A 26,631-nucleotide genomic window follows, 5' to 3' on the forward strand; every position below is an offset into this window, starting at 1 on the left:
TCAATAGGCAATTTTTATTGAAGTATCATATCATACAGAGCAAGCTATAATTCAGCATGCTCAACAACATCAACAGGCAAAGCACCAGAGTCAGCAATGACAATATCAACCTTGGGCTTGTCTCTGTAACTATGGATAAGGGTTTAGTACACAGATTGAGATGATGCCTTTATCCTAGTTGAACCTACCCCTTTTCGCAGTTTTCAATCTTGGTAACAATGTCCATACCCTCAAGCACCTTACCGAAAACAACGTGCTTACCATCCAACCAGCTAGTCTTGACAGTGGTGATGAAGAATTGAGAGCCGTTAGAGTCAGGACCAGCATTAGCCATAGAAAGGACACCCTACACATTGGCCGTCAAAAGTCAGTCAACATGCCAAACTACACGCACATTTCAACATCTCCTTCAAACTTACAGGACCAGTATGTCTCAGCTTGAAGTTTTCATCAGCAAACTTGGCACCATAGATGGACTTTCCACCAGTACCATCACCGTTAGTAAAATCACCACCTTGAATCATAAAGTTCTTGATAACACGATGGAAGCTGGAGCCCTTATAGCCATAACCCTTCTCACCAGTAGCCAAAAGCTTGAAGTTTTCGGCGGTCTTGGGCACAGTCTTACCGTATAAACCCATGACAATACGACCAAGATCCTCATCACCTTGCTTGATATCAAAGTAAACTAAAAAAGGAACGCGTTTGCGATAAGCTTGACATTCATTTCATCGTTTGAACAAACAGTACTCACCTTTATCAGTGATAAGAGGACCAACAGCGGCAGAGACATAGTTGAATGTAGTCAGTGCAAGAAGCACAGTGACTAAAAGTGCAGTAAAACTGAAACGAGACATTGTTTTAATGATGGGAAAGAGAAAAAAAAAAGAGACCAAGATGAGAGGTTTCAAGCCATTTATAACTGATTAGCAAATTTACATTGTGTCACTTGGTTATTTGATATATCACCGAGGATATGGGATAAGAGTCCGATTCAAGTGTATGTATGTATGTGTGTGTGTGTGTGTGTGTGTGTGTGTGTGTGTGTGTGTGTATGTATGTATGTATGTGTGAAGAGATTCATTAGCAGGATAGCCTGTCAACAAGCGTTTGTTTATATATGCTACACTTGGACTCACCGAGTATATAACATGTGTCTGTATATGTATAGAACTAGCCATTCGCCAGAATTAACAACAGCAGCAATCACCTTAGCGTTCCTTATAACATTATCAGTCAGATCTGGCTATGCTCCCGCCTCACATGCAATCGAGACTAACTCGAATGACTTTTACTCATCAAGACCTTGAACATAAAATAAAAGTAACTTGTTGTGCAAGCTATGAACCAGAACTCACAGCTACAGTATCACATGAAATATCTTTATTAAAGCGACTACTCCCATTAACCAACGTGATTGACATTATTATGAATAGATGTTTGGCAGCTCGAATGTCGTAATAATCCCTGGCTCAGACAACGCCCGCCTACTGATCCAATGATGGAACCATTACCTTCAGTGATTCTCGCTGCTAAAATTTCCAAATCATCAGTTGCGTATTAAAGGGCGCATTAATACAACCTTGAACTACATTGGGCAAGTATTCAGATGAACAAATAAAGGGGTACATCTTGTTGTAGATGCTCTTGATTCGCATCGCTGGCTTGTTTGTGTTGATGAGTACATGAATATGTATACGTGGTCTACTCTGATCGACGTGTTGTCTACAAAATTTACAAGCTGAATATGTAGTCAATGTTTGTTCATAAAGAGATCTGTATCATTCAAGCGTAAGGGACAGCGATAGGTTATATGTATGTATACGTATCGATTATGCTTCTCACAGCAGGTTGGTGAAGTTTAAGCACACATATTGTCTCAAATCATCTACCCTTTAGCTTCCTAAATAATTGAATGGGAGGCCAGTGCGGCCCCGAGCTCGCAAAAGTGCTAGGATTGGAAGATTCTTCACTAGTAGCCCTACTGCTTTAGCATGAAAAGTTGCAGTATCTGGATATAATCCTCATCAGAAAGGCATTTTGGCCAGCCAGCAGCACCTAAAACGATTCAAACGTCGAAATTTTTTTCTGCTCAAGATTGGCCAAATTTTGTTAATTTTCGACTTGATCGAACTATTTTACGAGATTCGACTATATAAATTATGATTATCATCCAAAACTTCCTTAAGCTTTCTAAGAGTACTTTTCATGGCGCATCCGATGGTACCAAATAAAGGAGATGTTTTGAATAAGCTTCTCAAGTAGTGTCTGAGAATACGAAATGAGGTTTTTGGCCAAAATGTTGAGATTTTGCCTATGAAGGACTCACAAAAGTGGTTTCTGAGGTTGCTTTGGGTTGAGAGAAACATTTTGATTTAATATATGCCATAGTAAAAGTCTTTCATTTTGAGGTCAAAAACGCGATCGTTTGATTTTTGATGAAAGCCATGAGGGGGTGCCTCATGCTTTTTGGTCGAATTTTGGCCATGTTTTTTGGGTCCCCAAAAAGTTGAGCAAAGGTGTCAGTAGGTTACTGCTACTTGAGTACAATTGTTTGGCGTCATTCTGGTGGTTCAGAAAGGCTTATATACTTAGATACTAAAGTTTGAAAGCTATTAAATTTGGTTATATTTTATACATTTGCTTGTCAATAGCCGTGTCCTTGTTGCGATGTAAAGGCGTAAAGATATTCTATGCATTAATCTAGTTTTAAGGCATGCTGCTAAATCCAAATAGTCAGCGGGAAATATTAGGCCAAGTGATACTGTTGTATTGTATTATGATACAGCTTATTAGTGAGGCGATGACGGCTGTAAGGCTTACTGGGCATTTTATACGCAATAGATGGTTTGCGTGTAATAAAAATTATATTATAAAATTAGCTCAAATGTAGATTTACCCATCACTCGGTAGCTCAGAGCACTAGGCGGCCCGTATCATATCCGAGTTATGCTCTACTGCGGCTACGCTCAGGCTTTTTATACAACCAATAATGTAATTCACGAGAAGCTGGCCATGATGTATCACCAGAGATATTCGATTGAGAAGAAATACATTCACGCTAAGAATGTATTTCTGAAATTACTCCAAATGTATCTCTTGAAGCTGTACCTACTGATCTCCAAGCCAAATATAATGAGCAGCGTGCTTCTGACCGCGATCTCCTGGTCACTGAAGTTACCTTCATCTCACGTCTTGCTGGTGTCTACAACAAGGAGTAAATAGAAGGTTGAAAGAAGGCCACATCTGTTGTTTATGTCAAGAGCAGTGTCTTCTTTTTGCAGTTGTGGCACGTTGGTCCTGTTGGATCAAATTATCTCAACCCCAATCAAGAGCAAATCGTAAGTGCTTTTGATATCCCCTGTTCTGGTAAGGCTCAGACAGGCATTGACCATGAAGTCCCTCTTGCTTTTACTATTGTTGAAATAAAATCTATTGTGGGGGGGGGGGAGAGTATGCTTAAGCTGCCAGAAATGCTATTGACGCTGGTTTCAATAGTGTGGAGATTCACGGTGCCATCGGGTATCTTGTGAATCAGTTTATCAACTCTAGCAACAACCGTACTGAAATTTATGGTGGTTCCGTGGATAAACGTGACCGATTTGCGTTAGAGGTGATAGATGCTGCTGTCGCAGCTGTTGGTGAGGAACACACTGCTATTCGCTTCCTTCCCGAAGGCGGTTTCCAGGACATTGCCTCTGATAATGTGGAAAAAATCGTGGGATTACTTGGTGTCAGAGTTGCAAGAGAGCCATCCTGGATTAGCCTATTTGCATTTCATCGAATCTCGCGTCGACTTGCCAACGCCTAATCAAAAAACACTGTCGACGCTTTAGAGAGCTATAGAAAGATCTGGAAGAATCCCTTCATTAGTGCTAATGGCCTCTCTCCCTCTCTCAATGTGGTAGTGAGATTGCTGAGAAGACGGGCTGTTTAGTTGTCTACGGTCGTTATGTCATTGGTAACTCTAATTTTCCTGAACGTCTTTACAATGGCTAGAAATTGAACTCTTACAGCAAAGTTACCTTCTATAGCCGTGGCGCTGAGGGTTATACCGATTATCCCTTTGACAGTGAAAAGAAACAAATAGCAAGCACTCAATACATATCATGTACACTAGAGGATACTCAATTGATTATTTTTCATGTAAATAAAACATATTTTAACTGGCATTTCAATCGATTTTGTGATTCAAAGAATACCATAGCTTAGCCTGGCAATCAGTTCTTTTGCACATCTTTGTTCTAGATCCATTAAATCCTTATAAAATGGTCCTCTAAATGTTGGTATACATTATTGTGATTTGTGCGGAACCAACACGGCAAATCTGGCCTAGCGAGTGGCCATCCTAGAATCGCCTAGTCTAACCAAACCAGAACTTGACAATCATTACCTTCTCCTCAATTACCCAGGTACAGCACGTGAATAACGTTTGCACACTGGGGTAAATATGCGTCACAAAAACCCCCAACTGCGAATCATAATTGATGTGAGAGCCAAAAGGCATGATGATATCCAAACATTTGGAGACAGAGATCAAATCAAACAACTCCCATTCCTTTTTCTTCTTCTTCTTCTTCTTCTTCTTTTTTCGTTTCATCTCAGCATGAAGGTTGAATCTGATATACCTCATAGAACCACATCTTATCAAAGATTGGTAGAAAAACTAAAGAGAAATCCATCTGAATGTGCAGATACCAAAGATTGGCCAAGGCCCAGCACACCAAAAGAGGTGATACAACATGCCATCAAAGGCGCAACAAGTAAAATCACATAATAAAAGATGCGAGAAGCTCGCTGCTAATAGCTTAATTAGGAGCATTTGTATTGGCTTATGGCGTTAGGGCAACTGTCAATTTCTGTTTATACTTGATACGTATCTTGAGGGGAAAGTAAATGAAATCTGCAACTCAAAATGTGTTTATCATGCATAAATCTCACTTTTTTCAAATAGAGCGTCTTGGGATCATATACTGCAAGCATCCTTTAAAAATTTAGATTCAGTTCGATTTGGTGCCATGTTTGGATCTTTTGCATTACTATGGAAATCTGTCAATAACGGCATGCGATTGTATAGAGGAAAAGATGATCGTTTGAATGGTCTGGTAGGTGGTGCAGTGGCTGGCCTCAGTATTTTGTTTGAAAAGAAGGAACGTAGAGTGGATATTGCACAGCAAATGCTGGTGAGGTAAAGTGTGTGTGTGTGTGCGTCCCATTTTCTGAAATAAATGGGCCGAGGAGAGACTTTCTGTATATTTAACATCTGCCTTCATAGAGCATTGCAAGCCGTGTATAATGCCGGCAAAGCGAGAGACATCTTTTACTTTAAACATGGCGATGCGTTATTATTTGCTGTTACTTGTGCACAAGTGCTTTATGCGTATACAATGCGACCCGAAACTTTGCCACCTGATTTCTATTCCTTCATGATAAAAGCAGCAAGATGTCCAGAGGGGGCTCTTCGTTTGAATGAAAAAACCGTGCGCGGAATTCCTATCAATGCCGAAGAAGCACTCAATGTAGTCAAGAAGCTGCACCCCACAGCGCATTCCCTCAGTGTCGTAAGCCAACTACCTACAGGTACATCGGCAATTCCCTGGTAAGAAAGGAGGAGGATCATATGCAATGCCAACTAAAACCAACATACCTCTCTCTCTCTCTCTCTGTACTAAACAGTGAAATCCTTCATCCCTGGGTTGATGGTTGTAATGCAACAGCGTTTGACAGATTTACAAAAGTTTTCAAGAGCTTTTTGCCAGTCTATGGTACACTTCACTTTGTTCCTATGTTGTTGCTTCGATCCCAACATTTTAAACGAGAGTAAGCGAATGTGGATCTTACCAAAGGAGTGCGTATATTAACCTTTAAGATAGTCCTGTCAACATGTTGTCCAAAACCACTATTGCCACACTGAAATCAGGTGCATTTTTGGCTACCTTTGTCACATTGTATCAATACTACATCTGTATGCATAGAAATCTGTTCAAGACAGGGTTGATTGGTAACTGGAACTCAAAATACATCTATTATGCTGCTGGCTTCCTTTGTTCTTACCCAGCCATCTTTTTGGAGGACAAAAAAAGACGCAGTGAGTTGGCTCTCTATGTATTACCAAAGGCAATCACCAGTTTTTATCACATTGCTTACTCTCGTCATTGGATCTTCAAGGTCAAACACTTTGAAGTTGTCATGACTAGTTTTGCCATGGGTATCATCATGTCATTTTATCAAGAAGAAGCCGATGTCTTATCGTCCTTTGTTCGCAAGATCATGTATCAATTTTTCCAAAAGAATTAAAATGAACAATAAACGCCTGAGGTTTAAAAAAGTAACATTTTTGTTCCTGAAAATGTATAAATCAATCAAAAACGTGTTGTTTGTCTCTTTCAGCCAGTCAGATTGTTGCGGAAGTCAGAATGCCGAGTCTAGCTGACCAAAAAAGGAAAGTTACCATATAAAAGAATTTTAACATTTCAAGGCATGATTTTGTTTGTTTTTTTATTCTTACACTTTTGCTTTCTCCTTTCTCTTTCTTTCTCCTACCCCTTAACACAATACAAAATGAACAAGTTAAAGACAGTATTCCAGCGCTCTTCTCAGAAACAAAGAGTCATTGAGGACAGAAGACCACAGCAATTTGTAAAACGACATTCATCTGTTGCTGCTCCCACTCCATCGACACCTAACAGTGGTACCATTTACGATAACAATCCGCCTGCTATAGGATTTGAAGATTTGTCTGAATTGGAGAAACCAGCATATGAATCATGGTGGAAAGATTTAGATCCTTTTGATTTGAAAAAGATCAATAATCAAACCGTCCTGAAATTTCTTGTTGGATGCAGTTTGCAAGATAGCAAGCTGGAGCAAGTAAGTGTTTTTTTTAAAAAAGCATTCTTCGTTTCGTTGGACATATACAAACAAATCATGTATAGATTTTAGCCTTGTTTGAGACAGCGGGTGATGGACTAAATAAATTGCAATTTTTTGCCATGCTGCGTTTAATTGCTCATGCCCAAAACGGACGCAAAATCAGCCGAGCCCTTGTATATTTAGGAGGTATTGTGATTAAGGTTTATACGTAATAATCATATGAGGCTGATGCTTTCAATTGTATATAGCACCAGTTCCACATTTTCATCGCAATGCCATTGATGCTTTGATCCAATCAGACATCATACCTCAAAGACAGCAATTATCTGATGCCAGCAATAACAGCATTAATGATAAAGAAAATTTGCAAACAGCTGGATTAGAGGTGATACCGAATACAACAAAACACCAAAGAAAGTCTTGGTGGGGAAATGAAAAGCAACAACAGACTGAACATCGTCGTTCGTACATGGGGCCATTTACTGCGCATACACCGATACCAAACACTACTTATACAACTGCTACCACCACTGCTACATCTACCTCTGAATCTGATTCCTCAATGCAAGATTACTTTTATCCAATTCCCTCTATTCCTAATCACACTATTAATACCACCTCTATCTCTAATACACCTAATTATCAATGGCCTCAAGTCTTGCCTCAGCCGCCGTTAACCACTGAAACCAGTGCAACCACTCCTCATGCTAATAATATGATACGACCTATTTTCACTAGTGCAATGACGACAACTGCAACAATAACACCTGTAACACCAAATATCATTCAATTGGAAGAAAAGCAGCAGTATACACATAGCAGATCCAGGTCTGCAGGCAATCCAAGCGATTTTATACATCATAATCCATACGAATTACAAGCGACAGCACCCATCATGATACCGGAAGATCAACTGCATTCATCTCGATCTTCACTCTCATTGCATGAATTAAATACAGGGCAATCTCTCTTGTTGACACAAAAGTTTGTCTATCAGTCACCTTCTGTTCGAAATCAAGAATTGTCTACTGCGAATCCTTTCAATCAAGCAGAAGAGCCGCCTTTAAAGAGTCCTTTTGGCGATGAAAATCATAGTGATGAAGATGACCATCTGGCAATAGATCAGTCGCCATCGATACACCTAAATTATAAACCAAATCAATTTAGCATACCTCCACCACCTGTACCTACTCAATCCACCAAACCCGCATTTCCAAAATACACAAGGACCAATACCTTTCTTGTCAAACGTAGTCTCAGTACTGCGGTTGCTGTCGATCGTCATAAGGAAGAGCATCTACATTTCACAAAGCATCAAAGACACAAATCAACCAGTGCCACACATGACATTTTCTATTAATTAAATAAAGTCTACTTGATATCATTCCCCCTTTTCATTGTAGCAATACGTATTTCACAAGCAACATGGTCCTTAAAATAGGCCCTTTATCTGCCTCGTGGAAATCAATCATGTTATGATATATATCTATCTGATTAGGACAGCTTTGAGGCGGCATTACTGTTTACAGTGGATGATTTAACACGCTACCTCTATTTTCATATCCATTTAGTCACCTTGTTATTATCTGAAGGGCATTGTTGCATTTTCTACAATGAAATTGGGTTCAGTTTTAAAAATGTTACCTTGCGTTTTTTTTTGGGGATAATCATGTAACCTTCTCGAAAGAGACATGTAACACGATGATGGATACCTTCAAAATATGAAATATCTTGAAACAAATAGAATGATGAGATCCAGAAAACCAGCCTCTTAGTCTCTCTACTTTGCATAATAGATCATAAACAAACAAAGCTCACAGAGATAGCATAGTCATATCAATTGCAAATTGCCTTATTCGACAGGTGATTGTATACGAAATAGGATTTCAAAGGTATAGTTGCACAGTTGTTTGAATGAGCGAAATTGCCTTTCAATCATCCTGTTAACAAGTCCCTTTTTTCTGTTGCTTTTTCATTCAACTAAAATATACCTCTCTCCACAGCAACAACATGGTCAACGTGAGCCAAGAATCAGGCGCCTTCTTCCAAACAGATGCTGAGCTTGCAAAGCAAAAAGAAAAAGAAGCCAAATACAACTACACAGAAGGTGATGCTATCAAGTTGGCGTCAAAAGCGCTTGATATGTGTATCGACAGCGATCAAAAGTACATGTACGTAGCTGAATCAGGCTTCCAAGTGAGAAAGCTATCCTTGGCTGTAAGTATGAGCATAGAATGAAGCATTAGTAAGGCATACTCATGGACTATTATGATAGACTTCTAAAACTGTCAAGTTGTTCAAAGGACACAAGGGCCCAGTTACCAGTGTAGTTGTTACGAAATTACATTTGTGGACAGGCTCCTGGGATAAAACAATCAAGCAATGGGATCTGGTTAGTGGAGAATGTGTTGCAACATTGGAAGGCCATACAGATTTTGTAAAATCGCTAGTCTTGGTGGGCGACTTCCTCTACTCAGGTTCCAGTGATTGCTTCCTTCGTCGATGGGACACTCGTACCTTGGAATGCACAGCAGTCGAAAAGAAACACAAGCGTGCCATTGAGAGTTTGGCAGCTGCTGAAAACAGCAAGTTCATATATTCTGCTTCTTCCGATGGTACAGTATTGAAGTGGGATCTCAGCACTTTTCAAGTCATCAGCACGCTTGAGGGTCATGAAACCAGTATCTATTGTGCGCGTGTGTGGGACGAGGATGTTTGGACAGCTTCAGCAGATAAAACTGTCAGACGATTCAATCAGCAAGGCGTGGAAGATATGGTATTGACCCATCCCGACCGAGTCAAATCCATTGTGCTTGCAGGTCCTTACATTGTCACCGGCTCTAGTGATGATGACATTCGTGTGTGGGATATCGGGTCGGGAAAGTTGCTTTGCACCATTGAAGGTCATTTTGATGAAGTGAGCTGTTTGGACATCATTGGCACTACATTATACAGTGGATCCTTGGATTGCTCCATCAGAAAGTGGCCGCTTACAACAGCATCTATCAAGCAATACAACGAAACTAGAGAGGCTAAATTAAAGAGACTAGCAGCAGAGGAGGAGGAGAAAAAGAAAAAGGAGACGGGCATGACAGAAGAAGAAGAAAGAGAATTGGCTGAACTGATGTTGTCTGACGACGATGATGAATAAAATGGATTTATTTACGGCTCTTTTTAAGTTTCATCTTCATGAGGCCCCTCGAAAATTTACTAGGTCCATTCATGTCCTTCAAAGGGTATTTGGGTGCGTTTTTTCTGTCCTTTGCATAGGCGGATTGCAGTTCGTCCAAATCATCATCCCATCGAGCATTTCTAGCTCGGGATCCCATACTGTTGGTATCTAAGCTTCTGGCACATTTGTTGACGGTGAATGCAAACCAAGTCTACATCATTGCAATGAGTATGCTGCTGGGCTTTTCTTATTGTAAAACCTACCATAAATAGCCCGCCTACAAATAGGCAGATGGCAATCCCAATGATACCTGCCTCTACTGCTTGATCACAATTAGCAAGGCCATAGGTTTCACCGTAATTCAAGCCCAATAAAGTAGTTGTGTATCCTTCAATGGTAACATTGGCATTGTCATTTTGGCTGTAATCTTGGTTGGGATTCGCTTTGTTACACGCTTCTGTTGTCTTTGCTCGGTTCACAAGGGCCAAAATGAATATAATGATTTGCCAAATGTAAACAATCAAAAACGTCATTAACCAGAACATGATTTTGTACATGACCATAAATCCATGACTTCCCTGTTGTTATAATAGAATGCGCATTGTGTTAAGGTCTGCATTGGCATAGTTTTGAAGTGAGATAACTTACAGAAAGACTGGCTAATAGACCAAAGATGCCAATCACTCCAGTAACGGCTATCGTAGTGTTGTTAGTAAGGACAAGCGCTTGCTAGATACCATTTGCATACCTAAAATGATAATGTACACCCAAGGCAGCGCCGCATGGATAACAGCAAGATGGATCATCATGGCTACAGATTGAATAGCTTTGTTAATAGAGTCTCCAACTTGACGTGTTGTACTACTTTACGATTTCTGTGTAAAAATGTGATGGCGATAAAAGCACCTGATACACCCTAATATTGATAAAATTACAGGAGTTGGTCGAATGAACAGAGATAGCCTTTGGCGCAACTTACAGCTACGAGGAATGATATAACAAACACTGCCCATCGAACAGGAAATATCCATAAGCAAGTTTCTCTTTTTGCCATGATGTATGTATTGTGAAAAAAAAAGGGGGGAAAAGAAGCAAACTAAAACACTACTCGCTTGGTTGTTTGTTTTAGTTTAATCAAGAGCATTTTAGCTGAATACGAGAACGCATTGGAATGCCGCGTAAAAGATTGAGGCTAATCATTTATGTCTTTCTGCTTGATAAGGAACAAAAGATGCCAAGTATAAGGCCAACCAAGCTTGTCATTACGCTTGTTGATGTGCTTGTATTAGTAGCTGCTCTTGTATATCGGAAGAAGATTATACCTGAGTTATTCCAAGCCCCAGTCTACTGATGCAAGGTAGCTTTATGTCTTCTTTCAACGAGCAAGGTTATCTCGTCGTATCAACTGAGAAATCTTGTTTATATACAACAATTAACATCACAAATATTGACATGGTTGCTTCATGAGAGATCTGCCTTCAATAGTAGCATGTTGTGAAACTTGATCACTGGGCGATGCATGAAATAAACTTCTGGAACTTGTACAACAATGACGATCACCGAATATCTGCCCTAACACAGTGCTAAAATCAGCGCTAATAATTCGAAAAAGGGTAATTTGATGATGTATATTGGTGATGTAAGCCCAAGTTTTGGGATATCATATGGACAGCTCACTGTGCGGTCTACATTTAGAAGGTTTTACCCTCGTAGTAATTCCTGATACGAACTTCAATCAGTGGTTAAAGTGTATAGTTTATAATCACGAAGCCGGAAAGAACGAAAAGAGAGCAAAAACAGGAGAACCATCTACAACAGGTCCCAGCGCAAACGAAACAAAACCTGAACAAAAGTAGGCTTTAACATAACCCACAAAGAAGCACATCCATATGCTTATCCTCTTCTCATCAGCACTATGCAGTATTGCCATTATCGGACCAATATCACGGCTGGACACTGGCAACAGCAATCATTTACCTCATAGGCCTCCCGCTGCAGCTCAAGGAACAACTCAAGCCATTATCAAAGACTCTCTTTCAGGCGTACAGACCTGAGTGATGTATAAACAAAATTACGTTATGGTGCGACACCTCTTAAGTTTCTCAATACACAAATCGTAAGCATCGCCAGTGGTCTGGCTGAATACTCTCATGTAAAGGAATATGGGAACTTGGCCAACATTAACTCAAATGATTGCCAGCGGAAAATGAGTTGTCAACTTTATGGATGAAGGAACTGATACCACTGCATTACCGTGGTAAGTGAAAAAAAAAAGAGAAAGGTGTCTGTGTGATGGGGTCATTATGATATTAACCTTGGTTACCCCTTTTTTCTTCAATCCATCAAAAATCAGGCTTCTCCAGGAGATTTTAGAAAATAGAAAATTTTGAATAGAAGCTGCTAGTAAAAGTTTTTAAATTACTATATGAATGTGGTATGTATGTGTAGTGAAAGTTGTAGAGGGTACTTTTTTTGAATAGGACGTGTTTGATGTGAGGTTATGGAAAGTGATGCCAGTGAGTAATGAGGGAAAATGTTCCAAATGACCGATTTTCAAAGGGCCATATCTCTGAATTTTACCAAGTAAACGAGAGCTTCAAACTTAATAACTTTTGTTTCTTTTTCAATTCTCTATAAGATGGCATGGTTATTATAGATAAATAAGAAAAAAAGTTGAATATCCCCTGCTTGTAGCTCATAGAATATATGATTTTCAGCAAATTTATGAAGGGGACGTACACCTGGTACTTTAAACTCTCATATTATAATGGATATAACATAGAACTATTGTATGGTCTTTGTCTTGTGCAAATCCAATGATTATTTGTCGAGATATGGCCTAAAAGGGGTATCATGCAAAATCATGGATTTTTCTTCAGAACCTACCTGTGATAGCAAGCTAAAAAACGGGGTGACCTTTTTTTGGTCAGGACAATGTTGTCAATATTTCATGATAAAGTTATGCCAGAGCTTCAGGCAATAGCTCATTTGATAGGAAATTTGTTGGTCTACAGTGTTTAGTAATGCTTAACAAAATGTTTTGATAACAGATACTGATTAATCTTTAGAAAACAGTCGAAAAATTGTAAAAACAATCGTATCAAATATCAGGTGAGCAGTGTACATCGGAGACTTGATATAAATACCATTGTATTCTCCTTGCAATTCTCTACAAGCTTTATATAAGTTTGAAGGGATGGTTACTATCAAGAAACGCGTAATTTTATGGTCGATAGATTTTGGAATCCTATGGATCATCATTCAGAACAATATAAATTGAAGCTCCGTTTAGCCTTTGCATGTGTACACCGCACAAGCATGCATTTGACCGAGCACTTTAAAAATTGGAGCGAACGAAAAAGGTCATATTTGTTGTATTCACACATATAACTGTTCCTGAATCATAATGTCGTAGATTGAATTGAGCAATAAACTATGCACATATGGAGCATATGTAAATAAGCTGTTCAACATGTAAACGATAATCATGATATTCACATAAGCTAAGTTTCGATAAGCTATTCTCTATATGTCAAAAGATAGCAGATAAGGAATGTAAGTAATTAACGTTGCCAAGAGCTACTAAAGATATTTAGACTGATTATCTATATCTGAAATAATTACCATTTAGCATAAGTGAGGATTGACACTAAAACTTAGCATGAGAACACCATTCTAGACGGGTGTGTAAGCAATCCATAAATCATACATATAAATAGCAGTAGACATTCACCCTTCCCTTTTCTCTCTATCTGATTTTACTGAAAATAAAAAGACATATCCATTCTCACGTATTTCAGACAGTTACAACAATATTAACTTGCTGGTTTCAAGTTATCAGTAGATACTTGACATGATGGAGAATCTTGCTTTTAAAGTTAGATAGTTGTAGCTTGCTTTGTTCAATTATAATAGGATTTGCAATTTAAAGCATGCATATTCCCCCGCTTAAAAATAGCATCTCCAATGTTGATTATCTCATGAAGCAAACATTTCCAATAATATAATGTTCCCACTTAGAAGTTGGTCCAATATCATTATTCTTGTTGTGCCAGAAGGGCTACAACTGTCTATAAAGATTAAGGTATTCTTGATGGGTAGATATGTCTGTGTTGTGCAACAACATGGACAAGCTATGATAAGTGAAGTGCATCTCAGCTGTAATGAAATAGCCACCCAAACGCAACTTAATTGAAAACCAAAGTTCATCAAATAGCACTCATTCAAACTCATGCTATTTGGATCTATTAATGAAAGCGCTCAAATGTGCATCAAAAACCCATTTAAAAATACTAAAGTAAAGATACACGCTTATATCGCACATCGTGTGAATGAATCACTCCTGATCACAGTGTATTCAATCACACCCATGATGGTCGTAATAAGTGATGGTATCTTTATCCAAAAAGAATCAAATCAATAACAAGCATATTCAAATATGACAACTATGCCCTGCTGCCATAGTTGCACAATATTCCAGATAAAGGATTCCATACTTCAATAACAAACATCACACTTTAAACCATCAAGGTTACATTAAATCATGCTATGACGATAGCTCACCCAAGCCCATCAAGGTTACTCAAATCGACCCTTATGGCCAGTGCTCTTGCATTGATTACCACTTTAAATCAAACATCAACAACATTTGCCAGATATCGCAATAGCAGCACCTATTGCTCTCTATCATCACTAATCCTACAAGCCAGATGCAAATGTATAAATACTCTTCTTTTTTTTACTCAATTCCAGGATCTTCAGTTCATTTTATACACAAAATAAAATACAGTTGATTTCTATTGTATTTTACTATTGCTTTATTTTTCTTGTGAAATCTATTTAAACCTGATTTCACTGCATCAGCTATTTAAATACTGAGGTTCACCGATGTGATAAGCGTTGTACAAGATAAATTGCTACTTTGGCATTCAGAACTTAGTATAAATAGAATAACTCTTGTCTTCATCAATAAATCTTTAGTTTTTGTGTCTGATCTTATTCAAATAAGTCTTTTCTTGTTTTTATAATATCGAACATTTTTTATAAGCTACAAATAATAATCCTTTTATTCTTTGTGCTTAACAATTCTAAAACATATTTTAGTTTTACATGATTCTATATCTTTTATCTATGAGGACCTGGATGTACAAACTGTTTTTTGATTTTGAGTGATGTATCATTTCTAAATCGGTTCTCCAAATGCGTAGAAGCAATCAGTTCAAGCACAGATCGCATCAGATCATAAACTTTGACATAAAACAGGACTCAGTTACGATCCGTATCATGGCATGTTCAGGATAATAGATCCAACCTATTATTCTATCACCCAAACCAACCCATCTACTACCTTATCATCACATCAAATCCCTCAATTTGAATAGTACATAAATTCTCTTATTTTCAATGTAATAAACGATATTCTTTACCTGATTAATTTCATACTCTTTTTTGTAAATAGTTTATTTCTGATAAATCAGTGAAGATGTTGAGGGAATCAGCAATCGACTCAGGCAATTGTTCAGAGCAGCAGGCGTTACAGACGATGGTACCAAGAAGGCTATTTTTGTGGCATCAGCTCTTCCAAGTATTGGCTATGAAATGGAGAAAGTCATGACTACTAGAGAAGCATTACTGTCAAGAACTTGATTTCAACAGAGGATTTATTTAACAAAACGGTTATCTTGAAGTACGTGAGAATAAAATATACAAGTTAATCTACAACTGGAAAGGATGGAGGGGGAGAGGGACATGGTATTTATACTTGACAGGAGGTGCCGACATAAGTGCCGAGACATGGGCATAGCATGGGTAAACATAATGAATCGCAATTTGAAACATGAGTCATAATTACATAATTATGACATTGGCTTGATACTTGATGTTGATAGGTACTTGACATGATAAGGTTGCATAAAGCTTGGCATGACATAGTGATTACTACTGATGACTAATCGATTACTAATGATTACCAATTAGTACTCCTACATCCTGAACAACGAGATGACATAAGCATAACGTAGACATAACACTTGGGCTGCATAATTCTGGATCCAGGTACCAGATCGAAGCTTGGTTCATGACAGTAAAAGAAAAAACGCCTTCTTGTTGTGTGATATCAACTTCAGTAAGTATAGCTTTTGTTGTACTGTATATTATAGCTGCTGTTACCGATGTCGTTTTAGATAGACATGCATGAAGTATAGTATACGCAGTGGGAAAGAAGGCAAAGTCTTTATTTACTGTGAAATGCTTATTTTAATCAATGCAGATTCATGTCACTCATTGGGCTTGAGTTTCTTATTTAATCTCTTTACCTGTTTGTTTGTTTTGAATACCTTCTTCTTGTTCTTGTTCCAGTTCTTTAGGAACCACGGCAAGTCCACTTCCTCAATGACATCGAAAAAAGAGGTTGGATAGTCCAGTGGTAGGCTCATGGAGTTTGAGTCTTGCGACTCGAGTTCAAATCTCGCTGTGAGATATAGGTTTTACTCCCTCTACACAATGCCGTGTATGTAATATATGATTCGAATTATGAGCATTTCCTCAGATTTATCTAATTTCATACCGTAAAAATGAGACAAACTAAGATTTCTTTTAGCCTTGAAAGACCATGATTTCTGAGACTTTACCAAGAAATTTTGCACCCTTTACCGCCGTGGTGTGTATTACTGCACTATCAATAAAGACCTAGCTATTCAATGCTGCATTTTACAATTTGGTTGATTTAATAATAATGTGGGGGAAAAACTGTCCCGTTCGTTTAATATTTTGTTTTTTTGCACAGGTTTTTGGTCATTTCTTTGTATACAAAGTCGAAATATATATCGTTTGAATGAGAGAAAGTAGTGTTATCTATACATAATTATGACTTCCTCCAAAACTAAAATCCAATGATTTTATTGGTTAAAGAATATATATACAAAAACTTACATTTTATTATAAAATCATTAATAGTGAGTTGAACCACCTTTGCTCTTGTTGACAGCCTTGATTCGGGCAGGCATACTATCAATATATTTCTGGCACTCTTTTTCTGTTATTTTGTACCACTCAATATTAATACGCCGCTCTAATTCTTCCTTTGTAGAGCGCCTATTGGAATACTTGTTTAGACGAAGCTTTAGAAGATGCCGTACATGTTCGATTGGATTAAGATCGGGGCTTCGGGGTGGCTAATCCATAATTTCGTCTGGGTTGAACCCATTGTCGGTGAACCATTGCTTAGTAGTGCCCGAGGTATGTGGTGTTGCCCTTCCTTGTTGGAATCGCACATCAGACGGTGCCTTCCCAAAGTGCTCAAGAGTGTCGACCAATGATGTCTTCAAAATATCGACATACAAGTCCGAGTTTATTGAGCCTTCAATAATAGTAGTACCATAACCAGGACCCTCCGCTGTTATGCAACTCCAGAACATGACCCCACCGTCATTTCCCTACACCTGAGGCTTGACTTGATGAGGCTGCATGGTTCGGTCACCTTTCGTCCAGTAAAAACAATTACTATCTGAGCCCCAAAGGTTTATTCTTGTTTCATCCGAAAACACCCAACGACGCCAATCAGCAATAGTAAGATGCCTATGCTTTTTAGCCCACGCCAATCAAAGCCGCTTGTTTGTCTTGCTAACAAAATCGCTCTTTACTTTTTTGCGAGATTTAAGTCCATTTCGTTTCAATGACTTGCGGATGCCACTAATCGACATATCATGATCCATCGATCTTAAACTTTCTTGCGCTGCTCGGGGACTATCTAAAACACTCGATCGAAGTTCTCGACACTAGGGACATAGTTATTGTACCAAGTTTTTTTCGGTCTTCCTCCAAGAGGTCTAGCTGGGTCAGGGCAATATAGTTTTCTGAGCCTTGTAAGAGTAGAGTTACCCACTCCTGGATACATGTTTCATACAAGCATGCATCTTAGGCTACATTCACTTTCTCCTCAAGCCACCTTTTACAGTGTAGCAGCATAGATGATGTTTATCGTATCACATCACATCTATGTTTACAAGTCCAGTCAATTGTGTGTGCACAGGTGCCTCAGGAACTACAATACATTCAATCTTCCTAATGTCAAGATATCGAGATCCACCTACACTACATGAAACATATCGACTTAGGTGGCCTCTCAACAAGCTATACCAACAATCCATAAGGCCCCAGTGGCCTGCTATTTATATACCATCTCAACGTAGTAGTCATTGACCAGGGATCTACCATATTTAAGCAAGCTAGATGCTCTGTAATAAAGAAGCTTTTTGCTTTCATTTTAGATACAGTTGACAACTGATTATTATCATCGACTTATTATTACGAATTCATCAATACATATTTCTTATTTTTGAGAGCGAAAGACCGCGTTGAAGCAAAGATTGGAGAGTGTTGCGCAAATCTTGTGTTAAACGAGCAGGCATAATAAACGTTATGAAAAAAAAATAAAAGCAAAGAAATAAACAAAAAACTAGAATCTTTTATATATTTTAAAATGCTCCTCGCGTATTAAATATTCTGAGCATACCGCGGGTAGTTTTTTAGATCTCTCCAATACGTTTATGGAAAGTAAAGATATCAACCATTTTATATCATCTAGAATTACCCACCTAACGGTTTTGACAGTTCCAACTTTGGCTGGTTATACTGGGATTAAAACATAGTCTAACCATAGGTTTTTTATGTTGCTGTAATTCCTGTTAGCTGTTCTGTCGAACGCAGTATGGGAAGTATTTTCTTTTTGAGTTTCGGCAATACACTGGGTAAGAGTCAAGATTATTTGAACGAACGGGACAGTTTTTCCCCCTAGGGTATATCATGACCAGCTCAAACAAATCCCTGGGTATCTATATCAATTAATGTCACACAATTTACAAAGGGAGTGGAACCTGCCATATATTGATATTATACTGATTTTCAAAGAAGCACAAAGTTACAAGAACAACCTTATAAGGATGGCGCACTGAAACTGATTCTCGAGACATTGAACAACCTACTCGCAGACTGCAAGCCAGATTTCAACAATGCTCCCATCAACATCAACACGTGCCTAACCTTACCACTAACAGTCATTTGTCAAGATTGGGAAACATCTGAAGCATTGAAATACCTGAGAAACCCCACTGCACAGAAAAGCCTAGTTTAAGACTTCTTTAAGGTCAATAATAACCAAACAGCTCTACAATTCGAGTCTAGACAAGAATGCAAATTACCACAAATACTCTTCAAGCTCTAGAGGGATTACAACAACAATTATCTCCAGTTGCAGGAGTTTTTCACAAGCCTGCTTCTACCAGAAAACAACTCCACAGCTGATCAGATCAATAACATTCTACAACACTTCAAGCACAATCAAGGGACAATCTGATTCTACAGGAACAAAGTTATGACAATTACTGCTTTGCAACTTGCCTCTAGAACTGCTAAAAGATTACAAGAACATTAGACCAAAACAATGGAAACCTTTCTATCAAACACGCATGCATCAGTCACCACGAAATGTATGGCTCAAAATAATCTGCAACAACGTTCCTCGCCAAAGATTCCTGTATCAAAGCAATCTAAAAGAAATTGAAAATGGCAGATGCCAGCAATGCAAGGCATCTACTCATGGACTGTGAAAACAAACTCGATGTCTGGCGGACCATCTTCGAAGAGCACCTTAGCTACCCATCGACTGTCAACACCCACCGTATCTACAAAGACCTTCGGAATTTAAGTCTAATAAGACATTTCATATATAACCTCAATTCAAAGAACAACATCCCTGACCTCTTTGCCACCACCATCGAGGTCATCTGGACTCACCATTACTTCGTCCATTATCATGGTACACCTTTTGATCCTCAGATAGGTATCAGCAACATCAACAGAGAACTAGACAAGCTGTCCAAAATGGATGGTATTGATACATAAGATTTCACAAGATACAATATGGCAGCCACTTTACCTAGTATACACTTGATCCATTTATGCAATAATTTTATTTATTTATTCATATCTATTTAATAAAACTTTCATTTCATACAAAAAAAAATCGACATTTTTAATATATTTTATGATATCCCACTATGTAAATTGTGATAATCATCCGATGCTTCCTAATACATTCTTGGAGTACTTTTTAAGGCGCTTCCAATAATGCCAAGTAAAACAGATATTTTAACTGAACTTAACGAGCAATTCCAGAAAATCTGAAATAAGGTTTTTAGTCAAAATGTTGAAATTTTGCATATAAAGACCTCATAAAAATGGTTTCAGAAGTTGCTTTGGGTTGACAGAAACATTTTGATGTGATATCATATTATAATACATGTTCAATCCTTAGACACTTTACAACCCTAATATGAAAACTGAGTTTCAAGGCATTTATCAGGCCTGGCTCATAAGTGAATAATGATTTTCCAATCAATCAACAAAAACTATTGTTGTTTCTACCCTCCTTCCTTTGCTCAATACTGCTAACGTTTTCTTTGAACAACAGCTCGGAGCCTCAGATATTTCACTACTTACTGCAGACATCTTACGCTGCCCAAGAATCGTCAATGTCCAGACTAACGTTATTAGATATAGAATGCAAGAAAATATCATTATGAACGATAGTGCTATGACCTGCTGCCACCTACTTTCCATACGCTTCAAGGGCATTTACTACCGTATTGCCTTATGAAATGGGCATTGAGTTTTCCGGCTGGCCCTACAAGCCAAAAATAATTCTAACTCAGACTCATAGATGTAACGTTCAAGTAACGAAAACTGATGTTAATGAGGAAGAGACTAATCTTTATTGGTAATATGATTATGAGATATCTATATAATCTTGGAGAGGTAATGTGACATAGTCTGTTCGAGATTGGCCAAATTTTGATAATTTTGGATTCGATTTAACTATTTTTGCAGATTCGACTAAGTAAAATATGATGACCACCTCATTCTTCCTTAATCTTCACCCTTTCTTTCGTCTAAATTGTTTTTAGGGCCTTTCAAACCCCGAAAACATCATTAAGCAGTAAAGATCAAAACAAAACCGACAAACAACACAACAACAACAATTCAGTCAGGTCTGTCAAGTCAGTCGACACCTACCGTTACCTCCAACTCTCGTCTCACTTTAACCAAACAGACGACAGCCGGCAACCGTTTCTCCAAACTACCCGTTGCGTCCAAAAAGCGTCGCTTCTCTACCATCAAAGCTACCGCTGTACCTTTGCGTCGTTCACCTCGCACTCACGCACCTACAGTAGAACCTCTTGTCTCCATGATTACCGACTCGCAACTTGCTACTATGCCTGTAGTCTCCTCCACCGATTCCACCTCCATCCTGGGCTTAGAACCCTCTGCTATTGCGCCCAGCACGCCTACTACTGTCTGTACCGGCCTGCATGTTCCCCGCCCAGACGAAATCCATGGTCATCCTCAGTTACCTAACTGGATCCAGGAAATCTATACACGTCTTTCCGCACACAATTCTCAACTGGAACAAATTAAAGATTTGTTGAAGAGAAACCATGAAATTCAACTGGCTTTGGATAACGCTAATCGAGAGATTGCACAACTCAAGTCAACCGCCAATCACTCGTTGCCACCCTTGCCTTCAGCTCCGACTGTACCTGAGAAGAGATCAGATGGTACCTCGGCCTCCAAATGGGCTGATGTGGCCGCAACTCCACCATTGAACGATCCACCAAAGAAGCCCCAGACTCTCAAGACACCTAAACCTAAAGCCATCACTTCTTCCAAGCCTGTTCCCAAAGGTAAGTCCAAACGACCTCCAACTTTGGAACAAATTAATCGTTTTTACTCGGCCCCATCGGAATCACATGGGTACCAATTCTTGTACTTTACATCCCGTGGTCGTGAAGCCATCTCCAAAATCCGTGCTGGTTTTGGAGTACTTGGCTTATCGCAGAGCCGCATCCTCGACATCCATTACCCTGAGAACAACACTATCAGCTTCCTGGTACACAATGACTATGTCGATACTGTCAAAGATGCCATGGCCAAACTGCCTTCCTCCAAGCTCCTCAATGATTTTGACCCTTGTGCTCCTTCATTACTCCGTGATCGTAAGTATACTACTAACCCTGACCAGGCTTTTGTGCAAGCTGAAGCCACCCGGATCCATCAAGAACGGTTAATACGTATTGTCAAGCGCCTTCATGTCCCTCATGTTCAACTTGCTGTCGCTAGGGAATTTTGCTTCAAGCGTCAATGGCTTCCTGAATCTGTATATCATTCTCTCTACTCTGCTATCTATCCTGACAAATCATCCAAGGCTATCGCCCTTTCCGCACAGGCCGATGTCAACATGGATGATGTTCCTGCAACTCAAGATTCTACTACTCAACCTGCTACCTCTTCTACCTCTATTAGCCCAGCTGACGGCGTCTCAGCCCCCTTGGCCTAATGAGTACTAACACCTATGAATCTCACACCTATGCCACTAATATGCCCAATTATGCCACTAACATTCAATCTTTTACGCACAATCACAACTTTAATATAGCTTTCCTGAACTGCCGCAATCTTGTCAAAGCCTCTACTCCAGAGATTAGCTCTGACTTCATTCGATATTTACGTTCCTTACATTTGGACATTATATGTATTCAAGAATCGCACGCCGTTGAGGCAGTTCAGGACCAACTCAATCTACAATTCCAAGCTCATGCCACCTTATGGACACAACATTGTGATATTATCTCATTCAATACATTAATCAACTTACATTCTTTAGACTTCGATCTGGACCAACGCATCCTTGCCTGCAAGGTTGTCCATGCCAATGCGTTGTTCCCACCCTTCACACTCCTTAACATCTATGCTCCTGCCCAATACTCTCCCAGAGTGCAGTTCTTTCGCAATCTTCTAGCGTTGCCTCTTTTCGACATTCCTTATTCAACCTCTCAGGCATCTCTCTCCAATTTATCTACACCTCTCGACTCTGATCCCTCCAACCTTGCTCCAATGCTCATGATGGGGGATTTCAACTATCATGCTACTTTATATCTGACCGATGAAAGTGTGGATCAGGAACTTGATACTAACAATATTACTTCAGGAGCTGCCCTTCACCGACACTTCCATCAGATTCTCAATACGCACTTCTTTGAATGTACACATTCACGGGAAGAAGGCCCTCTGTTACCAACATATCGCAGACAGAAGAACGGTCAATCTACTATCGATTACCTGTACGCTTCCGCTTTCTTATTCCAACACCTACACTCTTCTGACATTGAGTTCCTTGATTCCTCCTGGACCGATCATGCCCTTCTCCGGGCACGGTTTGTCTTTTCGTCGGATCGTCAGGGATCAGGTCTATGGCGAGCTAACCACAATCTAGCAACTAATCAATATTTCACGGATCAACTGTTTACAGCTTTAGATGAATTTTTCACTAACGTGGAGATTACCGCTTCCATAGATGCCGCCGCCTCCATTTTGCCTGCCTCTCCGCAAGACAATTGGGATGCTCTTAAAGCTCTAGTTCAGGATATCGCTCGTCGGGTAAGTCGTGCTCGCAGCAATGCCTTGGAACGCCAATACCGGCGCCTACAACGCAAGCGCAACCGAATATGTCGTCAATACTCGGATCCTCGTACCCGGACACAACTACTACACACCGTTGAAAAGCAAATTGGTATGCTTCAACGTGAAATTGCTACGAACCTACGATTGCGGGCAGGTAAACATTGGCGTGAAAAGGGGGAAACCTCTGCCGGTTACCTTAAGCGAACTATTGCCACTCATGCCGCTAAACAGGCGATTACTAGCCTCCTCCATCCAGTTAGTAACACATTATGTACTGATCCTCTTTCGGTGCAGACAGCTGCTTCTAGTTTCTATGGCACGTTGTATTCCAGTGATCCGGTCGACATCGCGAGCATCGAGTCCCTGTGCAACACGATCCCTGACTCTGACACCATCCCGGATGATGCTCATACTATTCTTCAGCAGCCTTTCACCTATGCCGACTTATTGACTGGTACTCATCGTACCAAGTTCCAATCCAGTCCTGGCATCGACGGTTTACCTTATCCCATTCTCAACGTGATTTTCAACCACCCGAAGGCTGCCAAACTCTCTGTTCAGGTATTTAATGATGCTCTCAACTTGGGTGTCTTTCCCTCCAGCTGGTTGCAAACCTGCATCTGTTTACTACCCAAATCCGGCGACCTATCCAACCTCAAGAATTGGCGACCTCTATCATTGATATGTTGCGATGCCAAGATATTTACCCGACTTCTCAACCAACGTCTTATGCCTTTTATGAACAAAATCATATGTCCTCAACAATCAGGATTCATGCCTGGTCGCTTCATCGGTGACAATGGTATGATCTTCCACAACACTCGCCTCATTGCTGCTGAAACATCCTCTAACAGTATTGCACTTCTCTTGGATCAAGAGAAGGCTTACGATCGCATTCATCCTGATTATATTCGTGCTGTGATGCAACGTTTTAACATGCCTACTAATATTATTCATTCCTTACTAACTCTCATTTTTTCGACACAAATTCACATCAACATCAATGGACATATCTCGACTGATTATATCACCCAACAACGTGGTATTTGACAAGGAGATCCCATCTCGCCACTACTGTTTAATATCGCATTTGATCCATTCCTTCGATCAATTCACCAAGACCCTCAATACAAGGGTTTCAACCTACACACTGAAGCTCCTCCCCCTTCTAATGATACCCAATCTGATGTTATTTCAGATTCTATGCAACAACTGTTTTCTGATGCTGCTGACCCGCCCACTGTTCCCGATGGTTCTACTTCTTCAGCTTCTTCTACAACTGCGCCTCTGGCGGTCAAAATCCTTGCCTATGCGGATGATACTTTGGTGTATCTTCGCGACACGCACGATTTCCATCGTTTGCAGGCTGCCATCACTACTTACATGAAAGCTTCTAACGCATTATTGAATTATCACAAAACAGTAGCTACATCTCTTTCAGGTAAACCATCAACAACTTGGCAAGCCCTGCTCTCATCTTATGGCATCACCGCTTGGCATGATCGCACATCCACCACTCCACTCATTTATCTTGGTTATCCAATTTGTTCCAGCATTACTCAACGCAATGTTGCCTTTCAAAACCTGTATGACTCCATCCGTAACGCTATTGCTATCCACTCCCAACGCAATATCTCTATCCGTGGCCGGGTCACCATTCTCAATTCACTCATTTATTCCAAATTATGGCATGTTTTACGACTCACAACATTTACCAAGGCCCAGTTGCTCTCTTTACGAAGCCTGGGTACCGCCTTCATTAATTTTCGTATATTCCCTAGACTCTCTTTTGCTACTCTCTCTTTACCTCGCTCTGCCCGTGGTTTGGGGCTCCTAGATCCTCTCTCTCAACAACAAGCTCTACAATGGTACTGGGTGTGCCCTCTATTGCTTCAATATCTTGACTCTCCGGCCTTCTCCAAGTACAACACTCCTTCGCTTCCTGTCTTAACTTATACTCTTTCTTGGTGCTACTCCTCCACCGTCTTCTTTCATTTCTTTTACTACCTCTTGTTTCAGCATGCTCGCCATCGGTTGTGGTTTCCTCAAAGTCCATCCCGTCGCAATACTTATCTCAATCCAATCACTAATCTTCAGTCCTGCTTGTCCATCTTTCAGATGTCAGAACGTCGTAACTTATATGTTGATGCTATTACTTGCTACTCACTCCCTCTTTATGAAATACTTTTACATTCTCCTCCTACTATTAACAATTTATGTTCTTCTAGCTTTATACCACCGAATCTTCTTTTAGATGGCTCTGACGTTGCCAGAAAGCTTCTTGTAAGCGAGGTTTTCCAGTTAGATATTGATCATCAGGTGCTTCGTGTTCGTCCTTCCTTCCAATTCGCTCGCCATCCTATTGTATCCCAACGTGTTACTGATTTCATTCAGTCGCGTCAACTACTATTCCAACCTTTCTTTGCACAACAGTGCTTCATTGCTCCTCGTCCAACCCTCAACCCACATCAACCTCCCTCCCTTCGAGCGTTCTGCCGTAGCATTATCGTTCCTCCTTCTTCCTTGCCTTCGCGAGGCCGGTTGCCGCTCAACAGCATCCGTTACTTCAAAAAACTACGTCAAAACCTCTCCACTACCTCCTCCTCACTCTCTCCTCTCCGGCCGGCTCAATGGCTCTCCTTCTGGAGAATCTCAATCCCCCTGGCTGCTCGCACGGTCTGGTACCGAGCTATTTACGAAAAAATCCCTTCAAGAGCTTTGCTACATTTACGCATCCCCGAAAAACACCCTTCTCCCCTATGTACCATCTGCTCTGCCTCTACCACGGAGGATATCACCCATACTCTGATCTCCTGCCCTCCCAAGTTATTGGTCTGGCGACACATGTACCACACCTATCTCTCTGCTTCTTCCTCAATCTCTGATGTTGATCTGATTCATTTCTTCCAATAAATATTACTCTGTTCCTCTCCCTATCTTGATGGTGATCTCTCTATTCCTCAACTTTTCGCAACTACTCTGCTGACAATATGGCAAGCGCATTGGCGCTGGATCTTCGACCGAACCCCGTTCATCGCTGACACTGTTCAACATCGTCTTGCTCGCTCTCT

General features: G+C 39.9%; 9 protein-coding genes across 9 annotated transcripts; 7 read left to right on the top strand and 2 right to left on the bottom strand.

The window, feature by feature from the left end:
* Positions 1-44: 44 nt before the first annotated feature.
* On the bottom strand, positions 45-857 carry ATC70_012876 (uncharacterized protein; the record flags this gene model as incomplete). Its single annotated transcript, XM_064832045.1, has 4 exons — positions 45-129; positions 189-346; positions 420-688; positions 755-857. 4 exons carry the CDS (start codon positions 855-857, stop codon positions 45-47), a joined length of 615 nt encoding a protein of 204 aa, XP_064678325.1.
* A 2,398-nt stretch (positions 858-3,255) lies between these two features.
* Positions 3,256-3,811, top strand: ATC70_012877 (uncharacterized protein; the record flags this gene model as incomplete). Its single annotated transcript, XM_064832046.1, has 2 exons — positions 3,256-3,341; positions 3,499-3,811. The coding sequence occupies 2 exons, from the start codon at positions 3,256-3,258 to the stop codon at positions 3,809-3,811; spliced, it is 399 nt and encodes a 132-aa protein (XP_064678326.1).
* A 795-nt stretch (positions 3,812-4,606) lies between these two features.
* CDC10_3 (cell division control protein) lies at positions 4,607-6,297 on the top strand (the record flags this gene model as incomplete). The annotated part of the gene is made up of 6 exons (XM_064832047.1): positions 4,607-4,763; positions 4,817-4,892; positions 4,955-5,188; positions 5,276-5,599; positions 5,677-5,820; positions 5,874-6,297. 6 exons carry the CDS (start codon positions 4,607-4,609, stop codon positions 6,295-6,297), a joined length of 1,359 nt encoding a protein of 452 aa, XP_064678327.1.
* A 264-nt stretch (positions 6,298-6,561) lies between these two features.
* SMC1 (Structural maintenance of chromosomes protein 1) lies at positions 6,562-8,233 on the top strand (the record flags this gene model as incomplete). The annotated part of the gene is made up of 3 exons (XM_064832048.1): positions 6,562-6,870; positions 6,936-7,059; positions 7,122-8,233. The coding sequence occupies 3 exons, from the start codon at positions 6,562-6,564 to the stop codon at positions 8,231-8,233; spliced, it is 1,545 nt and encodes a 514-aa protein (XP_064678328.1).
* A 650-nt stretch (positions 8,234-8,883) lies between these two features.
* Positions 8,884-10,024, top strand: ZPR1 (nucleolar zinc-finger protein; the record flags this gene model as incomplete). The annotated part of the gene is made up of 2 exons (XM_064832049.1): positions 8,884-9,090; positions 9,149-10,024. The coding sequence occupies 2 exons, from the start codon at positions 8,884-8,886 to the stop codon at positions 10,022-10,024; spliced, it is 1,083 nt and encodes a 360-aa protein (XP_064678329.1).
* A 7-nt stretch (positions 10,025-10,031) lies between these two features.
* ATC70_012881 (uncharacterized protein) lies at positions 10,032-11,099 on the bottom strand (the record flags this gene model as incomplete). The annotated part of the gene is made up of 6 exons (XM_064832050.1): positions 10,032-10,256; positions 10,309-10,623; positions 10,694-10,740; positions 10,794-10,856; positions 10,916-10,961; positions 11,025-11,099. The coding sequence occupies 6 exons, from the start codon at positions 11,097-11,099 to the stop codon at positions 10,032-10,034; spliced, it is 771 nt and encodes a 256-aa protein (XP_064678330.1).
* A 9,725-nt stretch (positions 11,100-20,824) lies between these two features.
* On the top strand, positions 20,825-22,436 carry ATC70_012882 (uncharacterized protein; the record flags this gene model as incomplete). Its single annotated transcript, XM_064832051.1, has 2 exons — positions 20,825-20,857; positions 21,087-22,436. 2 exons carry the CDS (start codon positions 20,825-20,827, stop codon positions 22,434-22,436), a joined length of 1,383 nt encoding a protein of 460 aa, XP_064678331.1.
* A 41-nt stretch (positions 22,437-22,477) lies between these two features.
* On the top strand, positions 22,478-24,610 carry ATC70_012883 (uncharacterized protein; the record flags this gene model as incomplete). The annotated part of the gene is made up of 1 exon (XM_064832052.1): positions 22,478-24,610. One exon carries the CDS (start codon positions 22,478-22,480, stop codon positions 24,608-24,610), a length of 2,133 nt encoding a protein of 710 aa, XP_064678332.1.
* A 153-nt stretch (positions 24,611-24,763) lies between these two features.
* ATC70_012884 (uncharacterized protein) lies at positions 24,764-26,473 on the top strand (the record flags this gene model as incomplete). Its single annotated transcript, XM_064832053.1, has 1 exon — positions 24,764-26,473. The coding sequence occupies one exon, from the start codon at positions 24,764-24,766 to the stop codon at positions 26,471-26,473; it is 1,710 nt and encodes a 569-aa protein (XP_064678333.1).
* Between the last annotated feature and the right edge of the window lie 158 nt (positions 26,474-26,631).

This window comes from Mucor velutinosus (genome assembly GCF_035048745.1).
Source record: "Mucor velutinosus strain NIH1002 chromosome Unknown tig00001569, whole genome shotgun sequence".
NCBI lineage: Eukaryota > Fungi > Mucoromycota > Mucoromycetes > Mucorales > Mucoraceae > Mucor > Mucor velutinosus.